Source organism: Electrophorus electricus, chromosome 2 (genome assembly GCF_013358815.1).
Source record: "Electrophorus electricus isolate fEleEle1 chromosome 2, fEleEle1.pri, whole genome shotgun sequence".
Lineage (NCBI taxonomy): Eukaryota > Metazoa > Chordata > Actinopteri > Gymnotiformes > Gymnotidae > Electrophorus > Electrophorus electricus.
This window is the reverse complement of record NC_049536.1, coordinates 3,114,949-3,125,470: the sequence shown is the minus strand read 5'-3', so window position 1 is coordinate 3,125,470 and position 10,522 is coordinate 3,114,949. Positions and strand designations below refer to the sequence as shown.

Genomic DNA, 10,522 nt, shown 5'->3' with positions numbered 1-10,522 from the left:
ACACTCCAAACAGGCTCAAGAGATTTGTGACTCAAATAAAGGTGTATTTCCTGTGGAGGGTGGGTGCGGTTAATGGGTGTGGTGGTCTGTTCATGTACGTCCTCATGTACAATAAAAACGAGCTCCTATCTGAGATCGACGGTGCTATTCCGTTTATCTACTGTAGGGGGCAATAGCAGGCTTTGCGACTGGTTGAGATCTCCGGCTGACGTTTACAGTCCAGTTAAACTAAATCACTGAATAGCCCTCTACTTTCAGCGACCTATTTTTCCCATTTAACCTAAAAGAACGTACTGTCGCCCATTTCGACGCATATAAGACCAACCTACATATTACTTAGCCTTCCATGGTAATATCACCATGGCCAGATAGCATATGATTGATCTGTAATGTTTTTAAATATGTGGACCTAAAACCGCACAGTCCTATTCTTTGCATCGCTATGAAAAACCAGTAAGCATTCCCAGTAACGCTGTAATCATCCCCGTATGTCTTGTAGGCAGGTTGGAGGACATGGCCTGCGATTGACGCGTATGGCTCAGTATCGTATTGGCTTATTCAGCACAGGCTGCCGGTGCAGACTACATGTGTGCCTAACAGTCTGAGTCTGGGAGCGCACGGCACTGCCAGACTTCGTCCCTCATCCCGGCCGATTCCGATGAGGAATTTTAACACCTGATTTCAGCACCATGGTCAGCGCCACCGAGCGCGGAATGTGAGCGCACGCCGCGGTAGCTCAGTCTCATCGATCGGCAGAATTCATGGAGCCAAACGACGCGTTTCTTCAGATTTAGTGCTGGAGGTGTTTTAAATCGATCCGTTGGGGGTGATTCGCACGAGATTTGCTTTGGGAAGAAGCGGGATTTTGATATCAGGATGATTTCACGCTACAGACCGGTATGCACATTGTTCTTTTGTTAAAACGGTAGAGAATGCGGGCGCCATTTATGACACTTGTAGTTATTTTGAGACATACACGAGAATGCAGAATTTAATGTTTAAGGTCAGGTTTGTTTTAAATTCACTGTTTATTATTCATGTTTATCTGACAATAAAATTAGCCGAGATAACGGTTTGCTTTTGGAAGTCCAAAACTTTTCCCTCAAAGAGCACATTGTGACTGTCCTCCGGTGGCATTTTCACCCACTTGGCGTTTAATGATCACTTTAATGTTTATGGCAAAATAATAACGAATTCTCAAGTGTCTTTGGTTATTCGGATGTATTAATTCGGATGTTTAATCGATCGACCCACCATGCTCGAGTTAGAAGTTATCGGTTCTCAATCTTTGGTAATAATGTCTCCCAATACTGATGCGACCAGTAAAGCACTGACCTGAGATAAGACAAGCTCATTAATTTACTTCTGTTTGCACATTACTGCTTTCCTGGTCGTACTTGCGTTACAGGTTTGTGTGCATGCATCTGTGTGAAATAGTGAGAGAGAATCTCACAGCTCCAGGATTCTCCAGATGCTAGGTTTATAAATGACGCATGTTCATCCTTGACCCCTGACCCTTAATTCCCTATGCAGTATATCCCCTGAGCAAAGATCACGTCCAAAATCTCTAATTCTGACATCTTTCTCTTTCGTTCAGAGGAGAAATGTCATACGCCAGAATGAGAGGTTTTAGGCCTATGACATACAGGAAGTCTACTGTTGCTTTCAAGACATTTTTACAACATTTAAAAAGAATTTAAAGCCATAGGCATCTTTTATACATCAGTTGAAGACTTCTTTCAGACCATATAGCCTACTCCAGTGGCATAACTTTATAACAAACGATAAGCATAATTTCTGTATGTACCACCAAAGAAGTAGCCTACAAAGTGTTCCAGTTTTCTCCTGAAAAATGTCTTTATTAAATGTAAGAAGGGTGAAAGTGTTTAAAAAGGTGAACATTTCCAACCAGCTTGTTGGTAAATCATGTGCGTGGTGGTTCGCTTTCCACTGTCCAAAACCGTACGTGATGCTTCACTATTGAACGTGCTGCTAATGTTGGCATGTCTTTGGCATACTTTGGTATATCATATATATCGTCGCTTTGTTGTCAAGATCATTAGAGCCAAATCCTAATCAAGACTTGTTTGCTGGTGGCCGAAGTAAAATTTGAAGCTTACAAAATCTTACATGCAGTCAAACGCTTAGCTAGCTATATGACTAGCAACACACGGACTATAAAATACAGCGTTAAAGAAAATATATGAAGAACCGCGGCAGAAATGTGGTGGTCTGCTGACAGGAACCTTCTACCTTTCTACATCACACAGTGCTTATAGCGGGTGGGCTTTTAGTTTATCGAAGATAACCAGCTTACATGGCTTGGTGAAAAGTACGCGTTTCTGTTTTTCTTTGTCTGTTCGTTTTGTTTAATCGATGATGTTGAACATGGCCAAACATATTTATAAAAGATAAAATAAATGTAAGAAAAATAAAAATGCATCTAACTTGATGTGAAGATCCCACTAGCTAGTTAACATTAAGGTATGCTAACCCACAATCGCGCCCGTCTTCATGTGAATATTATTCTAACTGCCACGTGAGCCAACATAAATGTAAAAAATATTACAAGGCTAGGAATGCATTGATTAATATAGCTTAATTAGAGCATAAAAAGGTAGAAAGGAAAAGGAGACCATGTTGTCAACTTTGCCAGCCTAACTGTCCCTTCCCCGTGCACCTCGAATCGTACAGACATAAAGTTTACATAAGACATAAAGTTTACATCTGCTGCACAGACATAAAGTTGACATAAGCAAAGTTTACACTTAAAGTTGACATTAAAGTAGACATAAAGTTGACGCAAGCAGTAAAGTTTACATCCGCTGTACAGACATAAAGTTGACACAAGCAGTAAAGTTTACATCTGTTGTACAGGCATAAAGTGCAAGTCCTCTGTTGCTGTGTAGGCTGGCACATTTGGCTGTATTCCCCAGTCACAGATTAATGGAAAGTAATGCACTTCTCTGTTGATAAAGTGATTTGGTGAGGATGTTTTGGAAGCCAACATAGTGAAGAGGAATCCACAGATGTCCAAAATTAGTCCTATTTAGACGTTCAGATAGGAAAGCTGTATTGTACCTCTGAGTAATAAAAAAAGGGCCTGGACCATCCATGTATGATCTGTAAGTCTCTCCAATGTTGTGTATTTGCTGTAGAACTCCAGATTCTTGGTTTTTGTTCACCTCAGACATGCTCTCTTTTAGAGCTGTTTGTCTGCCTGATTTAGACCTGTTTTACTGCAGTTCATAAGTATCTGGACAGTTTTTTTTTTATTTTATTTTATTTTATTTTTTTGTTATTTTGGCTTTGTGCTCCACTGTTGTGGGATTGAAGTGAATAATTGCTGTTATGTTGAACTGTCAAACTTTCATTTGAGGCTAGGTACACTCAATATGTGTCACCATGTAGGAACCATGTAGCCCATCCTTTAGAGGTCCATAAATATTTGGACAATTGCAAGCCCAGTTTCTTTGCCGACTGTGTGTTAGTATAATAATTAACAGTCCGTAATAAGCATTGATTTTGGATGTGCAACTACACTTTCTTTGCTGTAGTGAGTACCAAACAACTGTTAAATACAGAAAAGCAAGACATCATGGAGAAGATAAATCAATAAATGAATCAATTACAGAAATTGGTGTGTCAACTGTTTTATATATATATCAGAATCGAATGATTGGTAAATTTTTAAGCAATAAGACTTCAGTGCTGATTTTAGCAAAGGTGACAACATAGAGAATATACCAAGAGCACTAACCGAGATGTAGGTATAGACCTATGCAAGAATTGTGCACTATTGCAATTTAGTTGGTTTACTACCAGATGCAAACCACTACTAAAAATCTCAAGAAAGAGAAGTACATCACAAATGTTGCAGAGTTCTGGACAAGGTCCTGTGGGCAGACGATGAAGCCTAGCTGCCAGTGTCAACTGCAGGGGGAGTTCCCACGCCATCCCAGTACTGCCAAAGCAAATGGAGCTTCAGAGACCCAGAGAGTGATATCTGACCAGGTGATTTCTCTTAGTGATGACGAAATGACTGAACTACAGGCCTGGCAGAGCGTCACCAGGGAAGCATTAGCTTTGCATCCATGACAAATCTGTTTAAAATTGCATCCATTTTTGTCCAGTTACTTTTGGAAACATGGGAAACAGGAGGTGAGTCCTGTATGGTTCACCTAATATATACATTTAAATTCCCTGAAATGTACCACAAATTGTGTTTATTCTTATACACAAGTTGTATAACTTCTCAGCCTGTTTTAAAATCCAGAAGGCTAAAGTATCCAGTCTAAAAAACAAAAATGGACAAAACAAAAAGTGTGTCGATTTGCAAACTGTTTATGGACAGTGTGTCCTGGGGACCAGTGTGTACTTTTCACAAGACAGACCTGATATCAAAATAACAAAGTAGGTCCCCTTATAAAGTAGGTTGGTGCAAAAAGCAAGTTTCAGATTACTAAATTATGTTGGACAATCTCACTGGTGAAAGCATTGTAGTTGCATATTATAGTTGTGCACAAATTCTGTTCTGTTTGCACACTTCACTGTGTTAGTGCAGGCAAGCAGACTTTTTGAAGGAGATGTTATTCAACCACTTAAATAAATGTCCCTTATGTCCCCATATGCACCAGACTATGTTTGTGTGTGTGTGTGTGTGTGTGTGTGTGTGTGTGTGTGTGTGTGATACTGTTCTGTGTGTCTGTGAGTTATGGGTGTTTTATGACACACTTTAGCACTGTGACTGTGTAGAGAAGAAGGGGTGATATTTAAGTGCCGGACAAGAAGTGAAAGGGAGAATCAAAAATCAAAAATGTATTTGTACAGCACTTTTTACAACAGTTGTTGTCACAAAGCAGCTTTACAAATGTCCCCAGTGAGCAAGCCAAGGGTGACAGTCCTATTTTTCTATCTGACAGGGAGTTCTGAAATTGATGATTGCTGTGACATTATCTCTACATTACTATAAGCATGACCTCATCTTCAAAAATATTCTGAAAGGCTAAATAAATGTCTATGATCATTTGTTTGATTAAGATATTGGAAATATACCTGTCTTTGTGTCAGAGCCTTTTTTGGCTCTGTTGTTTTGATGTGCTGTCTCCTGCATGTCCTAGTTACAAAGCTAATGTATTCAGCTAGCTGCTTGCTTCATGAGCAGAAAAAGACAGCTTTGGAAGATTTTCCACTCAAACCAGTAGTCATGCGTGATCTGTCATGTCAGACACGTATCTCACCATGATGAAAAGCTTTCTGATGCTGCTGCGTTTTTTTTACCCTCCTCCCCCATCTCTCTCTCTCTCTCTCTCTCTCTCTCTCTCTCTCTCCCACACACCAGTCCTCCCTGTGATGCAAACACGCACAGTTAACACCCACACTGTGACGTGCAGATCTTCTCTCCCAAGGTCAGCCCTGAGCTCTCAGTTCACCGGAGCAGAGATTGCTGCTTGCGTTAGCCGGCGACCTCTTCTGCATGCGCGTGCATTTGCGTGTCAGCGTGCATGCTTTCCCGGAGCCGAGATGCTTCAATTTTTTCCCTTTCCTTCTGGCGCTGAGCTGAGGTGGCTATTAACAGGATGCCTCTGAGCCACAGCAGTGGTGGTGGACTCCGACGCAGGAATCCCTCAGCGAGCCAGCAGCAGCGTAGCGGACAGGACCGCGGGCAGGACGGGACCCGCCGCCATCTGACTCGTCTCCACCTGCAGCGAGGATGTGACTGTGCTGCGCGTTGACGGCCTCTCTTCTGGTTTCTCCCCTCTGTCCTGCACCATTCCTGCAGACCCTGAGCTCCACCATGTCCCTGTCCTTCTGCGGCAGCGAAAACAACTCGGCTGCCTACAACGTGGACAGCGGCGTGCTGAACAACGGCTGCTTCCTGGATGCCCTCACCGTGGTGCCCCACGTTTTCCTGCTCTTCATCACCTTCCCCATCCTCTTCATCGGTGAGTGTCTGGGACAGGTGAGCGCCAGGGGAAACATGGCAGCTCACTGTATCACATCGTCATGGGAGAAGGCTTGCGGTTATACTGTTATGCATCACGAAACAGCTGACTGCAGTCACTGCGTGTAGTCTGCTGCTGTCCCAGATACCTGATTAGTGGAAGTTTGCCTTGATAATGCATGGTGCTTTTACTGATGTCAGAGAAGACGCAGGACATGCTGCAGTCATGATTTCTCTGAAGGTAGAATTGCATACAGGCCTGGCGAGGATCCTCTTGGCTGAAGGTTTAGGATTGCGAGCACAAAAGTGATTTTGTAGGGATGGAAGTAAGCAGAGGCATATTCTGCATTCTGAGAGCACAAACGTGACCTTAGCAGGGGAATGGAGCTGGAGGCATGCATCTGTTGGGGAGGGGGCGTGAGTTACAGTCCGAGTCACAGCATAGGGGCAGACACTGTGTGCCCCAGTATCGGTCTGTCTCAAACTCCAGGCTTCTGATTTACTTATTAATGTCAGGGCACCTTATTTAGTAATCACTGTGAATTACTGCACTCACAAAATATGAATGGGACATAGTTACAAAGGTAAGGAATGAAAATCTGTATCCACAGGTTACTCTTTGGAGTGTAAGAGGTTAATAAATAATTAGGATTGGCCATGAAATCTTTACCTTGATGATAAACAAAACAAAACATAGCCAGCCATTTCAGCTATCCAGACTAGATTTGAAGTGACGAGGGACTGTATATATGACTGAGGTTAGCGGGAGCTCTTGGGGCCACTAAGCCATTAGTCCACATGAGAGCAGGAAGAGTTGGAGTTGCACAGATGGATGGATTGTACACATGGAGCTGGAGGCGGTGAATTGTTTTCTCAGATGAAACTCCTCCCCTCACCGGGAAGTGCTCCAGGTTTTCCCATTAGCATAATGTGATTGGCAAATAAGTGGCCTTGGCTGCAAAGCAAAGCATCGCCGAATTGGACAGCGGCCGACGTGGAGCGGCTCTCCTCCCTTCTGGGAGCACCGCCGGCCCGCCGCTAGCGAAATCTGCAGCGCGAAGCACAGGTCAGGAACCCAGTACAAACGTTTGATACAGATCTGACGCAGCTGTTCTAGAGTCAGCCCAACATTTCTGCACCTGTGAGGAGCTCCAGCCTGTGGTGGTGAGAAAGAAGGGCGTTAGTCATGCGCTGTGCTTCTGTTTGCAGGATGGGGCAGCCAGAGCTCCAAGGTTCACATCCATCACAGCACCTGGCTGCATTTCCCTGGACACAACCTTCGATGGGTCCTTACCTTCATCCTCCTCTTTGTGCTGGTGTGTGAGATTGCCGAGGGCATCGTGTCTGATGGGTGGGTTGTGGCCCTCTTTACTGTGAAGGAAAGATTAAGTCTCAGGCTGTGCTTTAAGCTCCAAATATCCCATAGAATGCAGCCCCCATGCACACTTTTCAAATGAGTTATTTAACTTAAAACTCAGCATCGCTTAGTGTTTCATTGAAGTGGCAAGAATCAGGCTAGTCAGTGGGTCTAAATTCTGTAGACCTGTGACAGCAGTTTGTCTGACACACTGACTAAGTCCTGATTTATTGCTGAGTGTTCATTATGACCTAAAGCCATGCTGTAGGGTTTTTGTTTGCTTGTTTGTTTTCGTTGTGTTTTCGTTTATTACATTTTCCAAAAGAAGAATGTATGGCATTGGTATCTTAGTAGTTAAGCTACTTGACTTGTAATCAGAAGGTTGCTGGTTCAAGCCCCACAGCTGCCAACTTTCCACTGTTGGGGCCCCTGAGCAAGGCCCTTAACCCTCAATCTGTACTCAGTCATAATTTTAAGTTGCTTTGGATAAAAGTGTCAGCTAGTTTTCCTTTGGGCATTTACAGTATGTTCTAACCACAACATCGCCTCTCGTTCTCCCTCTTTCCTTCTCTATCTTACACACTCTCTCTTTTACAGGTTCACTCAGTCTCTGCATCTACACCTGTACATGCCTGCATGCCTGGCGTTCATGGCCGCCATCACGTCCATCGTCTACTACCATAACATAGAGACGTCCAACTTTCCCAAGCTCCTGCTGAGTATGTGCAGATCCTTCAGGCCAGTCACACACATCATCCACACAACCACACACTACTGGGCAAGCAAAACTGCAGGCCGCTAGTCCTCTTTTCAGACACTCAAACGTTTGGAAAGACTTTTCATTGTCACCTTTGGTACTGATTTCATTGACTAATATAATTTTGGTTTTAATGACATTTAAGGGGAACCTTTGGGTAGGGCTCAGCAATAGAACAGTTCAATTCCTGGCAGCTGTGGGCTATCCATATGGCAATGATACTTCAAACAGCTGCAAGTCAAATAAATATATCCAAACACTGTAATTACCTGGGGTTTATGCAATTAAAAGGGATATTATCAGCAGTCCAAAGGTCTCCATGGTAGCAGGTCTTGCTCATGCTTTTGGTTCCATGGCCATCTGACATGACACAACTACAGCTGCAGTATCTCCAATAGGCCATGGAAGATACACTGTTTTGGTGTGCAAAAAACTGCATTGCAGTATGTAAGATTAACAGTTACTCTGTTGTTCTACAGTGTTTTTCCATTTTACATATTCTTCACTTGACATAATGACATAATGCTTTGTCATCCTTATTACCTGTGTAAATCTTCTTCAATCGCTATAGGTCAAAGGTCGTGAAAGAAAAAAAATGAAAGCGTTTTAAGTTTTTTTTGACTGGAGGTTGTTAGCGTGTGTCTGGGGCAGCATAATAACATGTGTTACTACTGTTCCCCTCTAATTAGAGGAGAACACAACATCTGAATTATTGCTGTTACAGAGAGTTTTAATAACACAGCTGGCTCATTGCTCTCTGTTGTTACTTTTTTTCAAAGATAACATGGATTTCCTAATATGAAGAACTGCAGTAATCTTTGTTTATGGTCTGTCCCACAGCATTGCTCATTTACTGGATCTTGGCATTTATCACAAAGACCATCAAGTTTGCCAAGTACACAGAGCATGGCATTGGCCCGAGACAGCTGCGCTTCTGTCTGACGGGCCTCCTGGTCGCGCTCTACGGCCTGCTCCTGGCACTGGAGATCAACGTGATCCTGGGGAGGGTAAGATCCGTGCCAGGTCTGTGCGGCCCTGTGCGGGCTGTCCCTCAACAAAACATCTGCTACGTTCATTGCTATGTTGTGGTTTGTATAGTTACCTTGGAAGGCAGCAGAAGTGAAAATGATTGCTTGTACTTTTCTGTAGAAATATAATATTGGTTTACTACAATTATATAAATAATAAATCAGTCTTGATTGATTATACCGTCTGTTTTAATTGCAGTTCATAGGCAGAGTCACAGTCAAAACATTATTACTGTGAACAGGAAGCCCAAAACATGTGCTTCTCTGCCTAAACCTGGACTTTGCTTTTATTGGTTCAAGCTGGTAGGATCGATTCCCTCCTGCTCCTTTGCTGTAGTCTGCGTTCAGCTCGAAATGGTGGCCGCACTCATTCAGAGACCCGTGAAGACTAGAAGATGTTATTCTGCAGCTCTGAGAGGCGTGTAAAGTGTCTTTGATTCCAGCTTAGTGCTTTTTTTTTTCAATGCCGACCTTCTGTGGGAATTACGACCTTTTTTCCGTTGATGAGACATTCTACATCCTGTCCTTGTCTCTACCACAGCTCTAGTACAGGGGTCATATATCAGTGAGAAAGTTTGTGCTGGTGCTGCACGTTCAATCGTGGGGTCACACCCCCACCCGCCCACCCTCACATGCCTCAGGGCTTAGCAACACGCCGCAGGCCGCTCCTATGTCTCGCCTGGGCTGAAGCGGCTTTGTCTCAGCGCGCGACTCGTGTAATCAGGGCAAAGCGCTCTATTACATTTGGGACGTGGTTGTTGATGGTGACAGTGATGAGGCAGAGGCCAACACCGTGAGGCTTCGATTGGTGTTTTGATCTCAGTGTAAAAGAAAAAAATAAGATGCAAAGATTGTCATGGTTGGATGATACTTCTGTTATTATTGCAGCAGGTTGCCAGTGATATGCAGAAACAATGTTAACACTGGGGTCTTATCTGGAGTGTGAGTGTGTGTGTGTTTGTATGTGGGTGGGTGTGTGTGTATACTTGCGTGTGTTTGTTCATAGAAATTCCTTTGATCCTTCCCCAGAGTGTCTTTCAAAGCGCCAGTCTGGTTCCAGTTGGGCGGACACACTGTGTGTGTTTACACTGAACGCTCAGTCCTTGCGCATCTGTGTGCTCTCGAAGAGCAATCAGGCCTCTCTGCTTTTCATCAACATCTTTTTGGTTTTTCCACATCGGCTCCCTCATTGCCCCAATACTTTTCCTGATTGCTCATTGCACTGATGAGTACAGGCCACTTCTGAAGAGTTTTCCCCAACACAGACTCTATTCAAATCTTGATATTTGTCACTGATGATGCATTAACACACCAGACACCCTTTCAGGAATCCCTCTATTGAACACGTCATTATAGGATTTTGCAATCACAATAGCAGGCAACTAATTACAGTGGATAAGGTGGAGAGTAAAGAATCAGTGGTGTAGGTGCAATGT

At 43.5% G+C, this 10,522-nt stretch overlaps 1 protein-coding gene across 4 annotated transcripts in view; it reads left to right on the top strand.

Annotated features, from left to right (window-relative positions):
* The first annotated feature begins 562 nt into the window (after window positions 1-562).
* Window positions 563-10,522, top strand: part of abcc8 (ATP-binding cassette, sub-family C (CFTR/MRP), member 8) — a 38,671-nt gene continuing 28,711 nt past the window's right edge. For 3 of the 4 annotated variants that reach the window (XM_027015180.2, XM_027015179.2, XM_027015177.2), the window contains exons 1-5: window positions 563-897; window positions 5,783-5,945; window positions 7,154-7,295; window positions 7,899-8,020; window positions 8,899-9,065. In XM_027015180.2, the coding sequence (XP_026870981.1) occupies window positions 877-897; window positions 5,783-5,945; window positions 7,154-7,295; window positions 7,899-8,020; window positions 8,899-9,065 (615 nt within the window). In that variant the 5' untranslated portion in view covers window positions 563-876. Of the gene's footprint in view, window positions 898-5,782; window positions 5,946-7,153; window positions 7,296-7,898; window positions 8,021-8,898; window positions 9,066-10,522 lie in introns of those variants that run through there. The other variant, XM_027015181.2, reaches the window with a different exon arrangement.